This window comes from Anomaloglossus baeobatrachus, chromosome 5 (assembly GCF_048569485.1).
Source record: "Anomaloglossus baeobatrachus isolate aAnoBae1 chromosome 5, aAnoBae1.hap1, whole genome shotgun sequence".
Classification (NCBI taxonomy): domain Eukaryota; kingdom Metazoa; phylum Chordata; class Amphibia; order Anura; family Aromobatidae; genus Anomaloglossus; species Anomaloglossus baeobatrachus.
The window spans coordinates 189,694,656-189,720,416 of record NC_134357.1 but is presented as its reverse complement, the minus strand read 5'-3'; the positions used below and the strand labels follow the sequence as shown (position 1 = coordinate 189,720,416).

Sequence of the window (25,761 nt, the reverse complement as noted above, 5' to 3'; positions counted from 1 at the left end):
ACGGAGAGTAATAGCTTCATTAGATGCTCATAAAGCATTTGACAGTGTGGAATGGGGATACCTGTGGGGTGTGTTAAGACATATGGGATTTGGCCCTAATTTTATATCCTGGATACAGCTGTTATATACTAGACCAGTAGCTAAAGTGAGGATTAATGGAATGTTGTCACACACGGTGGATCTACAAAGGGGTACTCGCCAAGGATGTCCGCTCTCGCCTATCCTTTTTGCTCTGGCAGTGGAACCACTGGCGGCTGCTATACGGCAGAACAGAGACATAAAGGGATTTGTATATGGCCATCTAGAAGAGAAGATAGCCCTCCGTGCAGACGACATTCTATTGTTTCTGGGAGACCCAGGGGCATCGTTGAGCTGTGCCATGCAGGTGATCGAGCGGTACGGGGGAATCTCTGGACTGACTATCAATTGGACCAAATCGAATCTGTTTCAGGTGGACGCGGGAGTGGATAGGTCGATCCTGGGTGATGAGGTTAACAGACTGCGGGTTGTGGACCAGTTTAGATATCTGGGCATTCAGGTATCCATGCCAATTGGGAATTACATTACTATTAATCTAGTCCCTTTGCTGAAGCAACTGCGAAATAAGATAACTGCTTGGAATAAGCTTTATTTATCAGTAATAGGACGGATTAATCTTATTAAAATGGTGCTTATGCCCAAGATACTCTGTGTTGCACAATTCTCCTGTTTGGATCCCTCAGAGTCACTTTAAGGAGATTGATTCCATGTTCCGTGCTCTAATATGGAAGAACAAACAAGCCAGACTTAAACTCGAGACGCTACAGGGACCGAAGGATGAAGGGGGGATAGCACTACCAAATCTGGGAATATATTATCTGGCAGCTCAGAGTCAACATTTCAGGGGATGGGCAGATTTGGGGGTGGTAGACCCAGTATCCAGACTGTTAGGGCATGTTCTGCATCGGAAGCCATTAGTGTTCAGACTGGAGGTCGGTTCATTTGGGAGAATAGGAAAAACGAGCCCCACACTTAGCTTGATGAATAGAATCTGGAGGAAGATCAAGCAAATAAGAGGGATTACAGCAATAACTGAATTCTCTCCGTTGTGGGACAATGAAAACTGCTCTGAGATATACAAGATAGACAAAATTAAGGAATGGGCACGTAAAGGTATATGGTATATGGGGCAAATTCTTAGCCAGGGACGTCTGAAATCGTTTACACAAATACAGGATGAGTTTGGGATATCCCCACTTGGGTGGTACCAGTACAAACGGTTGGCGCATGCAGTGGTGGCTCAGGGAGTTAAGCAATCATTGCTGGTACAGGCAGACCTAGTACTGAAATATGTGTGTAGTAGTGGACCCACAAGAGGAATCATATCTACTATATATAGGGACCTACTGCATACATATTTGCTTGATCACCCTGTAAACACTAGGACTAAATGGGAGGCAGAGATAGACGGGATCACTGATGAGGTATGGGATAGTGTTTTGGAATACATACCGAAATTATCAATGAGTGAACCAGCAAGATTATCCCACCTCTATGTGGTGCATAGGGCATATAGATTCCCGCTAATTATGTGTAAAATGGGATTGAGGAGTAACTCCGACTGTCCTAGATGTAATGGAGAAGGTGCCGGCATTTTCCACATGATGTGGACGTGCCCCAGGTTGGCACCCTTTTGGATAACTGTTCTTAATAGAATAGAAGGAGCTTATAGATGTAAACTTCCCAGACAACCCCTGGTATGTCTTCTAGGTTACGTGGAGGAAGTTAGAGTAGACAACAATTTTAAAATAGTGATAGCCAGACTGCTGTATACAGAAAAGGAAAGTAATTGCCAAACACTGGATGCAGGGGGACCCACCGATTAGAGGGGAATTTGTCACATATGTTAATCATATTGTTCGCATGGAGAGAAGCATATATGGGTAAAGGAAACAACTTGCACTTTTTAATAGATTGTGGAATCCGTTGTTGCAATATGGATAAATATTAGAGTTGGGAGATGTTGGACTATGGGCAGAGATAGTTAGTTCTATACATTCCAATATATGCTATTGAAGGGTTAAAATGTAAGATCTTTGATATTGATATAGGTAATATGTACGCTGAGGGGGGAGGGGGAGGGAAAGTTTATAGTTCTGCTCGTTATTGCTGAAAATATAACACATGTTTTGTATACTTGGTGAAAAATAAAAATTTATCTGATTAAAAAAAAAAAAAGAAAGTAATGATAAACGAACAGTGGAGGGAGATGCAATTTAAGCTAGTACACAACGCAATTTACGCCTTTAATATACCACATAGCAGCTCACCAGTGCATTTCTTGGACCATTGCCCTAAATGTGGACTCCATAAAGCAAAACTGTTTCACTGCATATGGGAATGCCCACAGGTGAGGGGGGTATGGGAGGAAGCGGCGGCGTACATATTGAGGATTTGGAAAGTAGTTATACCCGTCACCCCTCAGGCCTGTTTGTTTCCCTGTATAGAAGCCCCTACGGAAACTGACAGAGCAAGTGCTCACATTCCAGGTGTAATACATGTAGTATTGCTTGTAGTTAAGAAATGCCTACTTAGGAATTGGCTGATAAGATAGACTCCGAGAAATACAGAAATAGTTGATACCCTAAAAGCAATAATGATGTACGACAAACTGGATTCGGAGAAACATAAGGAGAAGTCCACTAAAAGATTCTTCAAAAAGTGGAGAACATTTATTGAGCAAAGCTTCACACAGACGGAAATCACCCAGTTAATTAAAGCATTTGAACACACGTCTTGGTATTGTGTGGAAGACATTGCAGGGACACTAGGGACACTGAAGATGGGGAGCATCCAAAGGACCAACTGAATTGAACAAATATGTTAGTTTGTTAAGTTAAGAGTAAATTATTGTTAAGATAATTCTATGGAAATTAAATTGTTGTGACAATGAAAAAGAAAATGATGTAACAGAAGCATTGTACAATCCGGAGACATTTTATGGACTGTAACAACATGTTCTCTTGTTGATGATATGTGCTTGCTGACATCAAATAAAATATGTTTTAAAAAAAAAAAAAAAGAAAAATGGCAAATATTACTATTCAGAAAAATATCAGTAAGCAGAAGAGTGTAAGGTTAAGGCTTTGTGCGCACGTTGTGTAATTGCATGCGTTTACGCTGCGTTTAGCACTGCAGCGTAAATGCATGCGTCCTGCGTCCCCTGCACAATCTATGTAGATTGTGCATGAGACGTGCACACGTTGCTTTTTTGAACGCAGCGATTTGGATGCCAAAATTTTGACCCAAATCCGTGTGTACAAAAAAGCAGCATGTCAATTAATTTGTGCGCTTTGGATGCTTCTCCCACTCTGTCTATGGGGGGGGGGCAGAATCCCGAGCGCATGAATTCGGCATTTATTCTGCTGAAACACTGCATCCATTATGCAGTGTTTCTGCAGCGATTTGAAGCGCACATGTGCTGTCAAATCGCTACAGAAATTACAGCAGGTACGTGCGAACATAGCCTTAGGGTGCATTTACACTGCTCAATTATTGGGAATAAGCATTTCTAAGTACGCTCTGGCAGTGTAGACAGGCAGCCGATCCCCTGACAAATGGGCAAAACACTCATTCCTAGGGTAAAATTATGTTTTTGAAAAAAAAAAAAAAATTGATTTTAACAGAACTTTATCCCTTACTGCTGAGAACAATGATAATTTATGTGTACAAAGCGATATATTACTGATCAGTCTGTCTGCATCATAAGCATGGTCAACCTAATTAAACAGGCTAATAATAAACAAATGCCGATCAGCAAACAAGCATCAACAAACAAGACCGCCTTCAGCCTAAGGAAACGGGCCTCAACTCGTCACCTGAGAACACAAATTACATGGCTTTTATTGTGTTAAATAAGTGTGTTAAGTGTTAAACATTCTGCACCGTTCTGTCTTTCTTGTGTTTTAAATTTATAAGGGCTACCTTACTACCCATAGTATAGGCATTATTCATCTGTATAGATTATGCAGACTCGGCATTTATCAATCATTATATTATAAAACAGTAAGGACTTGGTAAAAAAAAACCTATAGGCTTTCTTAACACTGGTAAACCTGTTTCACATGCCATAGACTAAATTTAGTGATCATTAAAGGTGACGGCTAAATGGGATCAGCTGCGGAACTGCACAGCACAACTCTGTCAACTGTATAGTGGCGATGGTCACGCATATCCAACCTTTATTGATTTGAATAGCGGTAGGATGTGCTGTACCTGGCTGCGGGATCTATAAAGTTGATGGAGTTATTCACCTTTGCAACTAAACATTTCCAGCCCCAACTGGCCCCGAATATAGCTGATTGGTGGGGGTGTCCGGTGGCGAACCCCCATTAATCACACATTGACAACTTATCCTAAGAATAGACCATTAATGTAAAAGTCCAGGACAATTCCTTTAACTAAAAATAGAGCAGATGTTTGACTATAGTTATCATCAGCAGTAAAAAAGAACATGGAATTAATGTCCAAACTTCAACCCAAAAACAATAAAAAACTGTATTTAGGCTTAATGCATTAATGTATCAAATGTTGTATCCAAAGTTGATTAAGCATGTTCCTTAAATTCTTGCTACCTATTGTAATTACTCTGTTATTTATAAAGTAAATTTTAATTTAAAGGGGTTGTCCTATAAAGAAAGGGGTTATTCCATAGACCAGGGACACAAACCTGTGGCTAGTGACTGACCACCAGTTTGGTGCATTAGTACCAGGTGTAACAAACAGCTATGAGAAGCAGGTCTCCAGATGGTGAGTAGCTTTGCACAGAAGAGCAGATCTGGATGCCCATATACTGGCTATGGAGTGGGGATGGGGTTGGCGACATAAATATGGTAATCTGGATATGGGGCATCCAGCTTCAAAAACCTCTTTAACTGGCAGTAATCGTGTGGTGAGTGTGCTTGATGTGACAATACACAATAGAGGTAAAGTGGGAACCACTGGATGTAAGTATTTTGCCTATAAAAGAGTGGTTGGGTACAAGGGCTTGTGGAGCTTTCTGTAGGGAACCTTTGGCTATCATTATACCAGTAATGGGTGGCTCTGGGTGTCAGTACAATAGGGGATCACTGTACAGTATGTGACTCACAACCATCTCTCAGAGCTGAATGTGGCTTTAAAATTAAGAAAAGTTGGGGACTACTGCAGTAGACAATGGCCCTAAGTCCAACGTTCAGATTGCTACAAACACATGAATAATCTGTTGTTGCTTGAGGTTCAACTACTGGGGTCCCCCACAATTCCAGTAAGGGGCATTCTGAAGACCCCTATTTGAATTGAGCGGTTGTGTATATGTGCAACAATGGGTTTATTCACTTCTATGTGACTAACAGAATGGCTGTCTCCTACAGTCCTATAGATATTAAAGGAGAAGTGGTCATGTATACGCACTACTACATTTACATGGGGGACTCATTCTGAGGATCACTGAGAGTCCCAGCAACCAAACATTTATCACCTGTCCTAAGGATAACGAGTGTTGCTTCTGATGGGACAATCCCTTTAAAAGGAATACTCCATGAAAAACTGATGCTTAGACGTGATGTTAGCGGAGTGATCCCTTATCTTCAGAATATAAAGTCTTTTGCAACCTAACTACGCTTCACCATAATATCCAAAATGTGCAATCCAGCAATAGGAAAGTACAAATATCTTTACCTGTGGACAGTCCTTAATGTAATGGCCTTTGTTGAAGCAGAGGTGACACAAGTAGTTCGGAGGGGGCCTCTTGCTGGGTTTCCTGTTCTCGGAGGTGAGTGAGATTTCTGAGAAATGTTCGGTTAGAGAGCTCAGTCCATCAACGATGTTGTTCAGAGATCCATAAGGAGATGCATTTTTGTAAAGGCTACTGCCCAGTGCCTGTGGAGACATACAGAACAGTTTGACACTAGCAGATACATGTGTGCAAGCTTTACTTACATCATTACCTTAACTGACCCCAATACAATAACCCTCATGTGATTCATATACCTAGATATGAGCTTTGGAGCAAGGAAAAAGAAGTGTCCTGTGGGAGTTTGAGCTTATTGCATGTTGTCAATCTTTAACATATTTATCAGAATAAAAGTGTGCCTCTCTGTAACACAAATATTCCCTGAATACTGTGTGCAGAAAAGGATTTCTTTCTAGGTTACATTCTGATCTAATTGTAGCTGATAATAAAATTCCATGAAGTCACTCCGTACATCATTAACATTATTTAGTATCCCTGGGAATAAATAATGAGCATAAAGCTGAGCTACAGTTTTCCACAGCTGAAAACACTGATGAATCCTCCCTGTGTTTGGCAAATAAAGCAGATCAGGGCGAGGGGCTAGAAAAAGAAACACAAGCGAACAATTGGCAGAACATTGCAAAATTATTTTGTTGCACTGAAATACAAAATGCAGCATAACAATGTCCTGTAATGTGCGTTCTATTCAGATTAACACAGTCATGTGTGTAGAACATAGATACATAGTTACATAGGCTGAAAAAACGTAGGTCCATCTAGTTAAACCTTCTTTCACCAATTCTACATTTTGTCATTAAGTCATTTACAGCATAACCAACAATGTGTTTACTGAGGAAATCATAGATCCCTTTTTTAAAAGCTGTTATAGTGTCTGCCAATACAACCTTTTGTCGTAGGACTTTCAACAGTCTGACTGCTCTAAGGGGTACTTTGCACGCTGCAACATCGCTAGCCGATGCTAGCGATGCCGAGCGCGATAGTACCCGCCCCCGTCGCAGATGTGATATCTTGTGATAGCTGCCGTAGCGAACATTATCGCTACGGCAGCTCCACACGCACTTACCTGCCCTGCTCTGGCCGGCGACCCGCCTCCTTCCTAAGGGGGCGGGTTGTGCAACGTCACAGCGACGTCACACGGCAGGCGGTTAATAAAAGCGGAGGGGCGGAGATGAGCGGGACGTAAACATCCCGGCCACCTCCTTCCTTCCGCATACCCGGTGGAGGCAGGTAAGGAGATGTTCCTCGCTCCTGCGGCTTCACCCACAGCGATGTGTGCTTCCGCAGGAACGAGGAACAACATCGTATCTCCTATTGGTGCGTTATGAAAATGTCCAACACTACACAGATCACCGATTTACGATGCTTTTGCGATCGTTTATCGGTGCATCTAGGCTTTATACGTTGCGATGTAGTTACCGGCGCCGGATGTGCGTCACTTTGGATTTGACCCCGACGATATTGCAGTAGCTATGTCGCAACGTGCAAAGTACCCCTAACCCTTTCCTATTTAGCTGCCGGAATCGCTTTTCTTACACTTGCAATGAATGCCCCATGGTCTTTAGTATTGTCTTTGGAAGGAATAAGTCATTTGCCAGTCCTTTATATTGACCACACATGTATTTATACATATAAGGCCCCTTTCACACGTCAGTGATTCTGGTACGTTCGTGCTTTTTTTAAAACGTACCAGAATCACTGACATACGCAGACCCATTATAATGAATGGGTCTGCTCACACGTCAGTGATTTTTCACTGCACGTGTCTCCGTGCGGCGTACCCGCGTGTGCGTGATTGCCGCACGGAGACATGTCCATTTTTTTCTGGCATCACTGATGTTCCACGGACCACGCAGTGGTGTGGTCCGTGAAACACGTGCCAGAAAAAAAACGTGCTTTTAAAATAAAAATCATTTTTACTCATCCGGCGTCCAGCGATGTTCTCTGCAGCCCGTTCTCCCTGCTGCTTCTGAGCCAGCTCATTATTGTCGTGCATATTCATTATGCGCGACACAGCCGACCCGGAAGCAGCTGCTGCGGGGGTCAGCGCCGGCCGGATGCTGCACCGCGAGAGCGATCAGCACCATGGAGAGCGGGAGCGGGCGCAGGTGAGTTGTTTTCTAAGTGCAATCACGGGCCACGGAGAACGGAGCCCGGATTGCACTTAGACAACCCACGTGTGCCGTGAATCACGGCACACGCAGGGACATGTGCGTGTTTTACACACCAGTGAAAAACGTCACTGTTTTTCACTGACGTGTGAAACGGGCCTAAATGAGATCTCCTCTGAGACGTCTTTTTTCTAAGCTAAACATATCTATCTTTTTCAACCTCTCATCATATGTGAGGATTTCCATTCCTTGTAGTAGTCTAGGTACCTGCCTTTGAACTGTCTATAACTTCTGTATGTCCTTTTTAAAATGTGAAGCCCAAAACTGAATCCCATATTAGATGTGGCCTTACAAGTGATTTATAGAGGGGTAACAATACATTGGGATCATGGGATCTAATCTCTCTTTTTGTTCACCCTAAAATCTTGTTTGCAGCTGCTGCTTGACATTGAATACTGCTGCTCAGCTTACTTGTAACCAGAATACCCAAGTCCTTCTGTTCTGTAGTCCCGAGCTTACCATCAATTAAATGTATACACAGCTATAGGATTACTCCGTCCTAGGTGCATTACTTTACATTTATCAACATTAAATCTCATTTGCCAAGTGTTTCCGAATTCTGACATTTTATTCAGATTGTTTTGTAATATTGTATTATAAGGTCAGTTTTCAATATCCTACATAGTTTGGTGTCGTCAGCAAAGAATGACACTTTACTATCAATCCCATCAACAAGGTCATTAATAAAGAGATTAAAAAGAATCGGTCCTAGCACAGATCCCTGAGGTACACAACTGTTGACTATAGCTCATTTAGAGAATGTACTATTTATGACTACTCTTTGTTTTCTATCTTTTAGCCAATTCCTTACCCAGTTGCATATACAGTAGTTTCCCCTAGTCCCTGCTTCTGGAGCTTTAGTATAAAGTCCACTTTACACGCAACAACATCGCTAACGAGATGTCGTTGGGGTCACGGAAATTGTGACGCACATGCGGCCTCGTTACCGACGTCGTTGCGTGTGACACGTACGAGCGACCGCTAATGATCAAAAATACTCACCTAATCGTTGACACGTCGTTCTAATCCCAAATATCGTTGCTTCTTTTGGACGCAGGTTGTTCGTCGTTCCTGAGGCAGCACACATCGCTATGTGTGACACCCCAGGAACGACGAAGAGCACCATACCTGCGTCCTCCGGCAACGAGGTGGGCGTGTCTTTCATGCGCCTGCTCTCCGCCCCTCCTCTTCTATTGAACGCCCGCCGTGTGACGTCGCTGTGACGCCGCACAAACCGCCCCCCTTAGAAAAGAGGCTGTTCGCCAGCCACAGCGACGTCGCAGGGAAGGTAAGTCCGTGTGACGGGGCCTAGCGATATTGTGCGCCACGGGCAGCGATTTGCCCGTGACGCACAAACGATGGGGGCGGGTGCGATCAGCAGCGACATGGCTAGCGATGTCTCTGTGTGTAAAGTGGCCTTAAGGCTATTATGTGGTACAGTATCAAATGCCTTTGCAAAGTCCAAATAAATCACATCAGCTGCATTACCAATATCCAGGTTTGAGCTTACCTCCTTGTAGAACCTCATAGAAATGTTTGTTAGACACGACTTATCTTTCATGAATCCATGCTGTCTGTCAGTTCTTATGTTGTTTTCTGCAATATATTTTTGCAGGTCATCCCTTAAAATGCCCTCAAAAACTTTACACATTACTGATGTCAGGCTTACTGGACGGTAGTTGCCTGGATCCACCCTCTTACCTTTCAAGGGCTACTTTCACACTTGCGTTGGACGGCTTCCATAGCATTGCGTTGTGTGACGGATGCAATGGATGCGTTGCATATAGTGGCACAACGGATGCTACGGATTGTACAAAACAACGGAAGGCTTTTTTTTCTTTTTATTTTTATTTTTTTTTATTCTTTACAGTTTTACCGGCAGCAGACTATTGTGAACGATCAGCTGATCGCTATCAATAGCCGGCGGCCGGTTGCTCAGCTGAGCGCTGTCACTTGCCGGCGGCCGGGCATGCCGGCGGGTGGGCACCCAGCTGAGCGCTGTCACTTGCCAGCGGCCAGGTATGCCGGCGGGCGCTCAGCTGAGCGCTTTCACATGCCGGTGGGCGGGCGCTCAGCTGAGTGCTCTCACATGCCGGCGGGCGGACGTTCAGCTGAACGTTCGGCCACCGCAAGGCAAAATAAAGTTTGATTTAAAAAAAAAAAAACAGCATGCGCAGTGAAATCCTACGGATTGCGCTGCTCAAAAAAAAAAGTTACATGCTGCGTTTCTTCCGTCCAGCGGATGCAATGCAGACACTTGCGTTACAGTGCATTGTCCATACAAGTCTATGGAGAATAGCGCAGTGCGTTAACGAACTGCGCTATTCTCCATAGTGACGGACTCCGCTGAACGCAAGTGTGAAAGTACCATTAAATACACTGTGCAGAATTATTAGGCAAGTTGTATCTTACAGGATGTTTTTTATTATTGATCAAAAACTATGTTCTCAGTCAACCCAAAAGACTCATAAATATCAAAGCTTAATATTTTTGGAAGTTGGAGTGGGGTTTTTATAAATTTGGCTTAGGAGGATATCTGTTTGTGCAGGTAACTATTACTATTATTTGTGCAGAATTATTAGGCAACTTAATAAAAAACAAATATATTCCCATCTCATTTGTTTATTTTCACAAGGTAAGCCAATATGACTGTACAACATTTTGAAATAAACATTTCTGACATGCAAAAACAAAACTCAAAAAAATTAGTGACCAATATAGCCACCTTTCTTTATGATGACACTCAACAGCCTACCATCCATAGATTCTGCCAGTTGCTTGATCTGTTTACGATCAACATTGCGTGCAGCAGCCACCACAGCCTCCCAGACACTGTTCCGAGAGGTGTACTGTTTTCCCTCCTTGTAGATCTTACATTTTATGAGGGACCACAGGTTCTCTATGGGGTTCAGATCAGGTGAACAAGGGGGCCATGTCCTTAGTTTTTCATATTTTAGACCATTACTGGCCAGCCACGCTGTGGAGTAGTTGGATGCATGTGATGGAGTATTGTCCTGCATGAAAATCATGTTTTTCTTGAACGATACTGACTTCTTCCTGTACCACTGCTTGAAGAAGTTGTCTTCCAGAAACTGGCAGTAGGTCTGGGAGTTAAGCTTCACTCCATCCTCAACCCGAAAAGGTCCCACAAGTTCATCTTTGATGATACCAGCCCATACCAGTACCCCACCTCCACCTTGCTGGCGTCTGAGTCGGAGTGGAGCTCTCTGCCCTTTACTGATCCAGCCTCTGGCCCATCCATCTGGCCCATCAAGAGTCACTCTCACTTCATCAGTCCAGAAAACCTTTGAAAAATCAGTCTGGTCCAATCTTGACATTTTATCTTATGTTTCTTGTTCAAAGGTGGTCATTTTTCAGCCTTCCTTACCTTGGCCATGTCCCTGACTATGGCACACCTTTTGCTTTTTGATACTCCGGTAACATTGCAGCTCTGAAATATGGCCAAACTGGTGGCAAATGGCATCTTGGCAGCTTCACGCTTGATTTTTCTCAATTCATGGGCAGTTATTTTGCGCCATTTTTGCCCAACACATTTATTGCGGCTCTGTTGGCTATTTGCCATGAAACACTTTATTGTTCAGTGATCACGCTTCAAAAGTTTGGTAATTTCAAGACTGCTGCATCCCTCTGCAAGACATCTCACAATTTTGAACTTTTCAGAGCCGTCAAATCTGTCTTCTGACCCATTTTGCCAAAGGAAAGGAAGTTGCCTAATACTATGTAAACACACACACAGGTACACATACTATGCAAACACACACAGGTACATATACTAAGAAAACACACACAGGTACATATACTATGTAAACACACACTAAACACACACACACGTACATATATTATGTAAACACACGCAGGTACATATACTATGTAAACACACACTAAACACACACACACAGGTACATATACTATGTAAACACACACACACACACACAGGTACATATACTATGTAAGCACACACAGGTACATATACTATGTAAACACACTACACACACACACACTACACACACAGGTACATATACTATGTAAACACATAGAGGTGCATATACTATGTAAAGACACACACACACACACAGGTGCATATTGTTATGATCCGGAACCATGGAAGACCACCATAAATCATTGGGAAAAGGTGACAAGAGCATTGGCAACTAATCTGGCCGCCATCCCATTACTAACCATCAACACTAGAAGTAGCCGAGGGGTGAACTAACATCCTGTGCACCGCGAACCCAGCCGGAGAACTAACTATCCTAAAGGAAGGAAAGATGAATAACTCTCTTGCCTAAGAAAATAGATCGCCAAAGAATAGCAAGCCCGCCACATTCAAAGACTGCGGTGATTTAGGAAAACACAATACACAGATAGATGATAGGATTAGCAAAAGGTGAGGCCCTACTGACTAAATAGGACAGAATAGAAAAGGGACTGATGGTGGCCAGAGAAAAACCCTGCAAAAATCCAAAAACCTGATAGTACAAAAAGCCCTCAGATCGCTAGATCTGAACTCCGTCCTATACCAGGCGTTCTTGTCATACCAATAAACAGAAAGCAGGAACCATTACAAATTCAAGAAGCAACAAACATATGGACTAATAGGAGCAATACTCCAAACATAGCTGCAGGGAGCTTCCCAGCTAAGCAACTGAGAGGGAAGATCCCTGCATGCAAATAAACTGACAATAACCACAGTAAATGACAAACTCAGATAAGAGCAAAAAGAACCAAACAACAAATAAAGAGCCAAGAACTTATCTGGGGTAGATGTGGTCTGGAGCAGGATGAAGCAGGCTGGTGAACAAAGAACAACTGACATCCGGCATAGCCTGCTAGCAGACCAGGGTTTAAATAGGCAGAGAGTTAGCAATGGAAACGCCCATTGCTCAACACACCCGGTCTCTGTCCAAACCATTCCTGGCCACAAGAGGGAGCCTCACAGCAGCAAAAGCATAACTGACATTCACAACACATGTAAACACACACAGGTACATATACTATGTAAACACACACACACACACAGGTACATATACTATGTAAACACACACACACGTACATATACTATGTAAACACACACACATACATATACTATGTAAACACACATACAGGTACATATACTATTTATGCAAAGACGTACATATACTGTATGCACACATTCACACGTGTGTATTATATATATATATATATATATATATATACATACACACACACATCCACAATTATATACAGTACAAGCAATATAGGTATGTGTGTAAAAGCAATCATACAGATCCAATAAGTATATACTCACCACTCTGATGACCTGTGGAGTTTTTCTTGCTCTTCCTCTCCTGCTGTGGATGTGGAGCGGCCTCCATCTTCCTGCTGTTCCCTCAGCTCAGACGTCCTCTCCTGCATAAATCAGCTGCTGCTCTTTGGCTGCGGCCTCCATCTTCTCCCCTGGCTCTTAGCAGGGGGAGGGGCAGAGTGTCCTGCAGATCTGCACAGGAACATAGGAGGGTCACTTACTGGTTCCGGGGCTGATCGGCACTCGGCAGTTTCCTGGTGAGTGTCGGACCTCAGACATATACAGTGCTGGCCAAAAGTATTGGCACCTCTGCAATTCTGTCAGATAATACTCTGTTTCTTCCTGAAAATGATTGCAATCACACATTTTTTGGTATTATTATCTTCATTTATTTTGCTTGCAATGAAAAACCACAAAAAAGAATGAACCAAAAATCAAATCATTGATCATTTCACATAAAACTCCAAAAATGGCCCGGACAAAAGTATTGGCACCCTCAGCCTAATACTTGGTTGCACAACCTTTAGCCAAAATAAATGAGTTTCTTACAATGCTCTGCTGGAATTGTAGACCATTCTTCTTTAGCAAACTGCTCCAGATCCCTGAGATTTGAAGGGTGCCTTCTCCAAACTGCCATTTTGAGATCTCTCCACAGGTATTCTATGGGATTGAGGTCTAGACTCATTGCTGGCCACTTTAGAAGTCTCCAGTGCTTTCTCTAAAACCATTTTCTAGTGCTTTTTGAAGTGTGTTTTGGGTCACTGTCCTGCTGAAAGACCCATGACCTCTGAGGGAGACCCAGCTTTCTCACACTGGGCCCTACATTATGCTGCAAAATTTGTTCTTAGTCTTCAGACTTCATAGTGCCAAGCACACGGTCAAGCAGTCCAGTGCCAGAGGCAGCAAAGCAACCTCAAAACATCAGGGAACCTCCGCCATGTTTGACTGTAGGGACCGTGTTCTTTTCTTTGAATGCTTCTTTTTTTTACTGTAAACGCTATGTTGATGCCTTTTCCCAAAAAGCTCTACTTTTGTCTCATCTGACCAGAGAACATTCTTCCAAAACGTTTTAGGCTTTCTCAGGTAAGTTTTGGCAAACTCCAGCCTGGCTTTTTTGGGAAAAGGCATCAACATAGAGTTTAAGGAAAAAAAAAGAGGCATTCAAAGAAAAAAACACGGTCCCTACAGTCAAACATGGCGGAGATTCCCTGATGTTTTGGGGTTGCTTTGCTGCCTCTGGCACTGGACTGCTTGACCGTGTGCATGGCACTATGAAGTCTGAAGACTAAGAACAAATTTTGCAGCATAATGTAGGGCCCAGTGTGAGAAAGCTGGGTCTCCCTCAGAGGTCATGGGTCTTCGAGCAGGACAATGACCCAAAACACACTTCAAAAAGCACTAGAAAATGGTTTGAGAGAAAGCACTGGAGACTTCTAAAGTGGCCAGCAATGAGTGTAGACCTCAATCCCATAGAACACCTGTGGAGAGATCTCAAAATGGCAGTTTGGAGAAGTCACCCTTCAAATCTCAGGGACCTGGAGCAGTTTGCCAAAGAAGAATGGTCTACAATTCCAGCAGAGCATTGTAAGAAACTCATTGATGGTTACCAGAAGCGGTTGTTCGCAGTTGTTTTGGCTAAAGGTTGTGCAACCAAGTATTAGGCTGAGGGTGCCAATACTTTTGTCCGGGCCATTTTTGGAGTTTTATGTGAAATGATCAATGATTTCATTTTTGGTTCATTCTTTTTTGTGGTTTTTCATTGCAAGCAAAATAAATGAAGATAATAATACAAAAAAATGTGTGATTGCAATCATTTTCAGGAAGAAACAGAGTATTATCTGACAGAATTGCAGAAGTGCCAATACTTTTGGCCAGCACTGTATAATACTTTATTGCATGGCCCTCCAGCTTAGTTGTGAGGGCCCCCTCCCATCTGTGCCCCGGTACCACAATTGCACAGGCTATGTCAGTCACTGCACTATCCTCACCACCCCTCGTTCCCTCGGTCAGCTTCCTCCCATCCTGCGCTCTGTTGTTTCATCTCAGCAACGCGCAGTGATGACGTCACCACTCTCTGTGAGCGCAGGCACAGAGGGAGAATGAAGAAAAATGGAACGCTCTTCTCCATTTTTCTTCATTGCTGTGTGTGATGATGGGTGAGGGGGGCCCGGGTCTCTTCACCGCCGCTCACACCGGGCCCCCCTGACTCACGGGTGTATACCGACAGCGTGGTCTGCCACTGATCAGCGCAGCTCCTGTCTTACAGAGAGGAGCCGGCTGTTGATCTGCAGGGCAGGCCCCATAACCCCACGGGCCAGGTCGCAGTCGCAGTTAAGCCCCTGATTGGTAGTTGGCTCTCAAGCCTATACAGCTTGGAGTAAGAAAACATGTATAAAAATTATCATGTGATCAAAATACTCATTTGCCTAATAATTCTGCACACAGTGTATCGGTACCACATCAGCAATCCTCCAATCCTGAGAACTGGAACTGTATCAGTATTATGGTACAAGACACCTCACACTAATCATGGCTAGGCACCCATTATTCTGTATGGAGGGCTGTATGGGGCCCATTATTCTGTATGGAGGGCTATGTGTGGCCCATTATTCTGTATAGAGGGCTATGTGGGCCCATTATTCTGTATGGAAGACTATGTGGGGCTCATTATTCTGTATGGAGGGCTATGTGAGGCCCATTATGCTGTATGGAGGGCTAGATGGGGCCATTATTCTGTATGGAGGGCTATGTGAGGCCCATTAGGCTATATGGAGGACTATGTGGGGCTCATTATTCTGTATGGAGGACTATGTGGGGCTCATTATTCTGTATGGAGGGCTATGTGAGGCCCATTATGCTGTATGGAGGGTTAGATGGGGCCATTATTCTGTATGGAGGGCTATGTGAGGCCCATTAGGCTATATGGAGGACTATGTGGGGCTCATTATTCTGTATGGAGAGCTATGTGAGGCCCATTATTCTATATGGAGGACTCTGTGGGGCCCATTATTTTATATGGAGGGCTAGATGGGGCCGTTATTCTGTATAGAGGGCTATGTGTGGCCCATTATTCTGTATAGAGGGCCATGTGTGGCCCATTATTCTGTATAGAGGGCTATGTGTGGCCCATTATTCTGTATGGAGGACTATGAATGTGAGGCTCATTATTCTGTATGGAGGGCTATGTGAGGCCCATTATGCTGTATGGAGGGCTAGATGGGGCCATTATTCTGTATGGAGGACTATGTGGGGCTCATTATTCTGTATGGAGAGCTATGTGAGGCCCATTATGCTGTATTGAGGACTATATAGCGCCCATTATTCTATATGGAGGTCTCTGTGGGGCCCGTTATTCTATATGGAGGGCTAGATGGGGCCATTATTCTGTATGGAGGACTATGTGGGGCTCATTAATCTTTATGGAGAGCTATGTGAGGCCCATTATGCTGTATTGAGGACTATATAGCGCCCAGTATTCTATATGGAGGACTCTGTGGGGCCCGTTATTCTATATGGAGGGCTAGATGGGGCCATTATTCTGTATGGAGGACTATGTGGGGCCCATTATTCTGTATGGAGGACAAAGTGGGGCTCACAACTAGGCTGGCCACCGACATTTCCAAATTTTTAACTTTGGCGTTCTGTGTATTTGAATTTGACATCACTGCTCTAGCGAATTAGGACATTTACTTTAACATTTAATCCTGACACCAACAGTTTCCAAACATAAAAACTTGACAAACAATAACTCTATGCAAACCTGCTTGCATCTGACAAAATTCTAGTTAACTGCAGGCTACATTAGGTCACATCATGGTCATTGGAATTCTGTCTTTGTTAAAGGGAATCTGGTCAGTGGGTTTTTGCTACGTAATCTGAGTTAGAGACTGAGACAGTGATTTCAATGTGTCACTTCTTAGGCTGTGTGCTGCTGTTTCAATACAATAAGTGTTTTATAAGCAGGAGAATTTATTGATTGTTCTCAGTGAGAGAAATAAAATTATAATCTTGTTGTGATACCTTTTAATGGCTAACTAAAATAAAATAAAATGATGATACAAAGCAAGCTTTCGAGACATCTCAGGTCCCTTCATCAGGCATGGTATGACAAAATATCTAAAGAAACACAATTATCTACACAAAAAGAGCAGAGGGATGGCATAATAAAAGGACATTTAAATAAATAAACATCCTCCATTCCTGTGCTATAGACAACCTCCTAATTTAAGCAGCATCATGATCCGAAGTTGTATGCCCTCGGACACCCCAAGAGGAACTTATCCTTGCAATGTAAAGAGCTGCAAAACCTGCACTCATGTAGAGATCAAAGACCGGATAAAGATCCCTAAAGGCCCCGTCACACACAGAGATAAATCTTTGGCAGATCGGTTGCAGTGAAATCATGGACATATTGTTCCATTTGTACACAGCCACAAACCTGGCACTGATTGTCCACAATTTCACTGCAACCACAGATCTGCCGCAGATTTATCTCTATGTGTGACAGGGCCTTAACACACAGAAGGACTATAAAATTCCTGGGACATTCACTTGTTCCTCCTCCAATGTGGGTGTTTGTTTATTTAAAAGTCCTTTTATTATGCCATTCCTCTGCTCTTTTTGTGTAGATATTTGTTTCTTTAGATATTTTGCTACACCATGCCTGATAAAGGGACCTGAGATGTCTCTAAAGTTTGCTTTGTAACATTATTTTATTTTAATTAGCCATTAAAAGATATCACAACAAGATTATAATTTTGCTTCTCTCACTGAGAACAATCAATAATTTTTCAATTGGCTAACATGGTACCAAAACATTTTCTCTTGTAACTATAAGGCTGGGGCACACAGGGATTACTGCGCTCCCCTTGCATGACACTCGGCTCACGCTGGCAGTACAGCAGAGCCGAGTGTCATGCGAGTGTCTCTGCGACTGAGGTCCGACTGTGCGAGCGGACCCTAGCTGTCGGAGGCGGGCCGGCACTGAGGAGGGAAGGGAGGGATTTATCTCCCTTTCTCCTCTGTAGCCGGCTATTGCCATTCTCGCACTGCACTCGACGTACACCGCTGTTCCGCGAGTGCAGTGCGATTTTTCTCTCGCCCCATTCACTTAAATGGGTGCGAGAGAAAGAGTCTCACATTACAATCACAGCATGTTGAGAATGTTTTCTTGGTCCGATTAGGGCTGAGAAAATAATCGCTCATGTGTGCGGACAAATAGGCTAATATTGGTCTAAGTGGAATGCGATTTTCCACCCGCACCAATTTTCATGCCATGTAGCTTAGGCCTAAGTAGGAGATTACCACTGCCAAACTCAGTTATGTGTGAGCTTTGGTCCAACCACGCCCCCTCCTCGATTTAGCAGCTGTCACTATACAATGTATACAGAGAGCTGTGGGTTGGGTTAGCTTTCTGAGTTCTGCAACAGGCTACATCTAAAAACACTGATCGGGTCACAACTGCTGCACTCAGTAAACTAAATGATACCTCATTGAAATTAGAGGTTTTTTCCCCCAATTTATGCTACTCTCAGATGAGGTAGGGAAAATCTAGTGACAGATTCCCTTTAATTGACTTGAATCTCTTTCAGGCTACATTACCACAATCAGGAAGACGCTAGTGTTGTACGTGGGAGAACGCAACATCTATGTCCATGGTCAGGATTCTGGGCGCAGCGGATTTTCGCTGTGTTCTCCCGCTGAGAACACTCACGTCTCTACAAGCATAAATTGACATGCTGCTGCTCGGAAAGCTGCGCCATATGTCAGTTTACGCTGCTTAGAAAAGAAGCCCAGTGGGCATGGAATTTCTATAAATCCATCCACTGTCCTTCTACTGTTCATTGCAGAGTTTTGGAAGCAGCGAAAACACTCTGCGTCCAAAACGCTGCTAACACTGATCATGGGAACGCACCCTTACATAACTTTGAGAGATATTAGTAACTGATTACAAGACAGGAACATATTATAGAGTTTCTAAATACATTGCCACATGTATGTAAAAAAAGGAAAAAGAGGAGATTCTAAGCTTTATGATGGGACCTTAAAATAACACTGTGCATATCTATCTTATGTGATGCATTCATCCAGAGGGCTCGGCTAGTTCTGAAATAGACTAGACGCCTGAATTCAACGGCATCTATTTAAAGCACAGTTTGAGATTCCAGTTTCTCATTCACTGCTCTGCACAAACAAGCAGACTAGTGTGGCCTCTTGCTGTAAGCCCAAGGAACACATTTTTTTAATTTTATAGGACTATAAATTGGTCTTAGGACTTTTATAAATAACTCTCTTCCTATTCCAATTATAGAAGGTATTTATTTAAAGGAAACCTGTCATGTCCCCTATGCAGATAATCTGAAGATATAGGGTTAATCTAGCAAGTTAACATTGCTACAATGATGCCTTACTGACAGCACAGCTACTAGGAGAAAATTAACTTTATTCTTCCCAGGAGCCACTGACTTTCAGTCATAGAGGCGGGGCCAGCGTGGCTGCAGTCACCAATCAGTAGACAGTGAGCAGCAGCTGTAAGTATGCTCCACCACTTTGATTGACAGCTCACTCTGCAGCACATGTGTGCAGAGTGGGCTGTAAACCAAAGAACCAGGGTGAGCTTACAGCGACTGCTTATAATATACTAAGCAAGGGATGTACCCGTTGCAGGAATGCCTACTATGATAAAGCCAGCGACCTCCAAAAGGAATAAAGTTCATTTTCACCTAGTAGCTAAGCTGTCAGTAGTGTGACCAGACAGCATTGTAACAATGTTAACCTACCAGATTGACCCCATATCTGAAGATCTAAGTTTGGGGACATGACAGTTTCCATTTAATTATAATAAGGCTATATGCACACGCTGCAGTTTTAACTGCACCCAAACTGCAACCAAAACTGCACCTTGTCACAGACAGCCTGGAAATGTTAAAAAAACGCTTGTAATGATGGTGTGTTTTTGCTGCGTTTTTGTTAGGCCTCCGACACACATCCATTAAAACCACGCACGTGTAATACGGGCCGTTTTTCAGGTCCGTGTTCCGTTTTTGTGTCCGTTTTTATGGTCTGTGTGGCATCTGTGTGAACTGCGTATGCTAGCCGTGTGTACGTGTGTAATGCCCGTGTGTGCGTGTGATTTGTAACTGACGTGTGAATGTGTTTTCCGTGTGAAATGTTCCGTGTTTAATGTAAAATGTCGTGTTTGATTACCCGTAGACAGCAGACAGAGTTGCGCGCTGTGAATGAACTAGGGTGAACTTCACCCGACTTCATCCTCATCCCGCGGCTCTGTCTGTGTCGCGTCCTGATTAGCGGTCACCCGTGCAGGACTCACCGGTGACTGCTAATCCCCTGAGTGACTGAAGTTAGCGCTGCCATCACTCAGGCTACCCACAGCTAGCTGGATCCTCCCCCCGTGACCGCAACTCACCTGTGACTTCATCGCTGTCACTCGGGCGACTTGCTCGGGCGACTTGCTGTTACTGTTGGAGGATCCAGAGGTGGCCGCGAGTAACCTCAGTGACAGCACAGCTGATCGCACGGCTCACCTCAGTTGCTGCGTGGCGCTGACAGGAGCGGCGGTGTTCTTCTGCCGCTCCTGTCCCCTTCATGTAGCAGAGCTGGAAGCGACGCGAGACCTCCGTGGATTACGCCGGACATGGATGGGTATTTGGGGTATAATAAATTGGTCAACGAGGGTTTTTTTTTAATGTTTATTATTTCAAATAAAGGATTTTTCTTTGTGTGTGTTTATTTACTTTAATTTTCAGATTAATCATGGAAGGTATCTCTGGGAGATGCCTGCCATGATTAATCTTGGACTTACTGGCAGCTATGGGCTGCCATAAACTCCTTATTACCCCGATTGCCAACGCAGCAGGGCAATTCGGGAAGAGCCGGGTAGAGTCCCAGAACTATCGCATTCAATGGATGCGGCATTTCTGGGCGGCTGCTGGCTGATATTGTTAGGCTGGGGGGCTCCCCATAATGTGGAGCTCCCCATCCTGAGAATACCAGCCTTCAGCCGTGTGACTTTACCCTGGCTGGTATCAAAATGAGGGGGGCCCGCAAGCAGGGCTGTGGAGTCGGAGTCGGAGTCGTGGAGTCGGAGTCGGAGTCGGAGCTCATTTTGGTGGAGTCGGAGTCGGAGTCGGTATAAAATGCACCGACTCCGACTCCTAAAATATATAATAAATTGGGGACAGGAGTGCAATGCAGAATGTGCTGAATATTTTACTAAATAATATTTAGTATAATGCTTATATTTAAGTGAAAAATTTATTGTAGTACAATGTGAACATCAGACATTTAATTGTTTTTATGATACAATAATCAAGATAATTGGATAGAACATAAATATATTTATTGGAATACAACTTTAGAACACAAAAAACTAATACATTGTAAATATGTAATATATATATATATATATATATATATATATATCTATAGTATATAGTATATAGTATATAGCAGGGCTGTGGAGTCGGAGTCGGAGTCGTGGAGTCGGAGTCGGAGCTCATTTTGGTGGAGTCGGAGTCGGAGTCGGTATAAAATGCACCGACTCCGACTCCTAAAATATATAATAAATTGGGGACAGGAGTGCAATGCAGAATGTGCTGAATATTTTACTAAATAATATTTAGTATAATGCTTATATTTAAGTGAAAAATTTATTGTAGTACAATGTGAACATCAGACATTTAATTGTTTTTATGATACAATAATCAAGATAATTGGATAGAACATAAATATATTTATTGGAATACAACTTTAGAACACAAAAAACTAATACATTGTAAATATGTAATATATATATATATATATATATATATATATATATATATCTATAGTATATAGTATATAGTATATAGTATCTATAGTATAGTGTATATACACACACAAGATATATATGTAATCTACTGTATATTACATAGTGTGTTACATATTTACAATTTATTACAGTTTGTGTTCTAAAGTTGTATTCCAATAAATATATTTTATGTTCTATCCAAATATCTTGATTATTGTATCATAAAAATTATTAAATGTCTGATGTTCACATACACATATTCATGTACTACAATAAATTTTTCACCTAACTATAAGCAATATATGTAGGAGTCGGAGTCGGAGCCGGAGTCGGAGTCGGAGCCGGAGTCGGAGTCGGTGCAAGAGAATTTGAGGAGTCGGAGTCGGAGTCGAAGGTTTGGCTTACCGACTCCACAGCCCTGCCCGCAAGTCGTCTTTTTTAATTATTTATTTATTTATTTTTTACTGCACAGTATAGTCCCACCCACCGATGGCTGTGATTGGTTGCAGTGAGACAGCTGTCACTCAGCATGGAGGCGTGTCTCACTGCAACCAATCATAGGCGCCGGTGGGCGGGGAAAGCAGGGAATACGAGATTGTTTAGTGAGCGGTCGGCTTTTTCAAAAGAGGAAAAGCCGCCGGAGTTTAGTGAACAGCTGTGCAGCGCCGCGCCGGTGATCGAGGAACGGTAAGTATGAGAGAGGGGGGAGACTGACCGACAGACTGTGAGAGAGGGACATACAAGACAGAGAGAGACCGACAGACAGAGAGACCGACCGACGGACTGAGGGAGATAGACTGAAAAAGAAAGAATGACCGACATCGCTAGAAAAAAGCACAAAACGTACACAGAGCATACAGAGATGCATCCGTGTCACGTACTTGTGCGCACCAAACCATTGACTTTCATGGTGTCCATGTGTGCGTGTTCCGTGCAGAAAACGGACATGCTTCCGTGCAAAACGGAAACACATATGGATCGCGGACATGGACACACGGACATGATGAAAAACGCAAGTTTGACCACAAACATAGATTAACATTGGTGCACGTTTGTCCGTGTCTCCGGTATATACGAAAACGGACAAAACACGCACGTTTTTAACGGATGTGTGTCGGAGGCCTTAATGCGTTTTTTTAAAGGAGAAACAAAATATGATAGGATAATTGAAAGATAGCTAGAATGGATAGAATGGATAGCTAGAGTGGGAAGGGCTGTGGCTATTTGGCCCTTTCCAGCCTAATAATAGCAGCCCGCAGCCGACCCAGAAGTGGCGCATCCATTAGATTCTGGCGCTGGACTGACCTCTTCCTGTGGTGGGCAATCAGAGTAATAAGGAGTTAATAGCAGCCCACAGCTGATACTAAGTCCTATATTAGTGATGGCAGGCGTCTATGAGACACCACCCATCATTAATCTTTAAGTGAAAGTAAATAAACATAAAAAACAAAAATCCTTTATTTGAAATAAAAGACAAAAAACACCCTCTTTCACCACTTTAAAAAGTCAAAAAACACCCCTGCAGGTCCGATGTAATCCACACGAGGTCCCATGATGCTTCCAGCACTGCTACATGACTGCCCGTTGTGAGCTCCATGCAGCAACTGAAGTGAGTCACGCAGTCAGTGGAGACGTCACTCGGGTGATTTGATGTCACAGCTGCAGTCTTCCACCTGTAACCACAAATCAGGCCGCGACTGAAGTAAGCTGCAGTTGGAGGACTATTGTCTGAAGTAGCAATATTGGAAGGGGAGAGAGAGACAGAGACAGAGAGAGAGACAGAAAGAGAGAGACAGAGAGAAAGAGAAAAACGCAAGTACAACATATACAAAACGCAACAATTTTGTAACCATGCATTTGTCATCCCTTCATTGATTTCGATGGGTGACAAAATGTAACAAAACCGCAAGAAGAATGAACATGCTGCTTCTTTTTTGTCACATGGTTTTGACATTTAAACTGCAGACGAAAAAAAACTGCAACATGCGTACAGCAAATCTGAATACTCAGACTTTGCTGGGAAGTCAAAAGTCAGAACTTGCTGGCAACAAAACTGCACCAAAAAAACAAGACAAAAACACGGCAAAAAACGTAGCGTGCGCATGTGGCCTAATATGGGCAGTTACAGTTCAATTATTGGGAAAGCAAAAGAGACAATGACTTAGTTGCATCCACATCTTTTAGAGCTCTATCTTTCCCTTTTCTAGAGTACTTTCTGGGCACTCCTAGCAGTCAGAGAGTTGAAAGCGCGGATGTCCCAACTGGCTACACTGTTATCACGTAAGAGCCATGTAAAATTCATGTATTTAACTCATTTAAAATACAACATGTTCTCTGCAACATCAGACATCAGGGATGGATACGGTATGACAACAATTATCTATAATCAGCTTCTTTTATTTACACATTATATTTAAATGTTTCTAGTGGTGCTTTCCAAACAGTTTTTGACTAGGATCCTCAACCAGATCCAGCCATGGATAAATCATTCCTGCAGATTTTGTATAGTGTCATCAAGCGGGTGACATCTCATAGAAGATGGTGATGTAGAGTGACTAAGTATTTTCCACCAGTTACTTAGGGATAAACATTTGGAGTCACGAATAAAAGGATTGTGGAGAAATACTAACAAACCTTTATGATTTATTCCAGTATTTAATTTGAATGTACGTAGTTGTATAATCAGATACATTTTTGGAGGATTTATAAACATGCTTCCACTTCCTACCCAAAATTACTAAATATTCAAGATTTCTTACAGTTGTAACTGAAAAACGGAGCTTATTTCCACCTTTCAAACGACGAGTTATTAGTAATGTTTTAAATCTATATATATAATTGCCTTATTCTGTCTGTCTGTCTGTCTGTCTGACTGTCTTGCTCCAAAATTGTGTCCTTACGGTGACACAAAGCTGATTGGCCGCTGGCTCGCCATGGCCCCGCCCCCCCGCACGGATTGGCTGCTCGCCCAGGCTGCGCCCCCACACGTATTGGCCGGCCGCTCGCCCAGGCTCCGCCCCCCCACAGATTGGACTCTCGCCCCGGCACCCTGCAGGCATTGGCAACTCGGCCACGCCCCGCCCCTCTCACGCAATGCACGCTAGCTCTGGCCCCGCCCCCCCACGCATTCCCCGAACGGACACGGTCAGTGGTCACGGAGCCACGACTCCCAGGTGAGTACTGTACCCCCGGGAGCCCACATCAGCGTAAGCCGCAAACTCAGCCGACACATACCCTCGCATTGCTGGGGCTGGCCGGCGTATGCTGGTGTGGGCTCCCGTGCGAGCGGGGGACGAGATACGCTGGTAACCATGCTAGCATAGTTACCAGCGCATCAAGGTCCTGCAGTGGCGGAACATACACACACGCACGCACATAACAGCACACACATAACAGCACACACACATCAGATCAAACTCACTCTCACACACACCTCACACACACCTCACACACACATCACATCGCATCCACACACACATCACATCGCATCCACATACTCACAACATCCTGGGATATCGCTTGCTTCTCGGCGGCGATACTGTGCTGTGAGCTTCCAGGACCTGCCGGAGGATCACATGGCCAGAAGCATGTGGTATCTCCGGATGTTGTGAGTGTGAGCGCGTATGTGCAATATCGTCAATGTGTGTGTGCGTGAGTGTATGCGATCGGGTGTGTGTGAGTGTATGCGATTGGGTGTGTGTGAGTG

At 43.5% G+C, this 25,761-nt stretch overlaps 1 protein-coding gene across 2 annotated transcripts in view; it reads right to left on the bottom strand.

The window, feature by feature from the left end:
• ZCCHC24 (zinc finger CCHC-type containing 24) overlaps positions 1–25,761 on the bottom strand; it is a 315,644-nt gene that overhangs the window by 210,190 nt on the left and 79,693 nt on the right. For both annotated transcript variants that reach the window (XR_012754234.1, XM_075349056.1), the window contains exon 2: positions 5,698–5,898. Coding sequence is in view for 1 of the 2 variants with exons in the window: in XM_075349056.1 (XP_075205171.1) it covers positions 5,698–5,898 (201 nt within the window). In the remaining variant the exon portion in view is untranslated. The remainder of the gene's footprint in view (positions 1–5,697; positions 5,899–25,761) is intronic.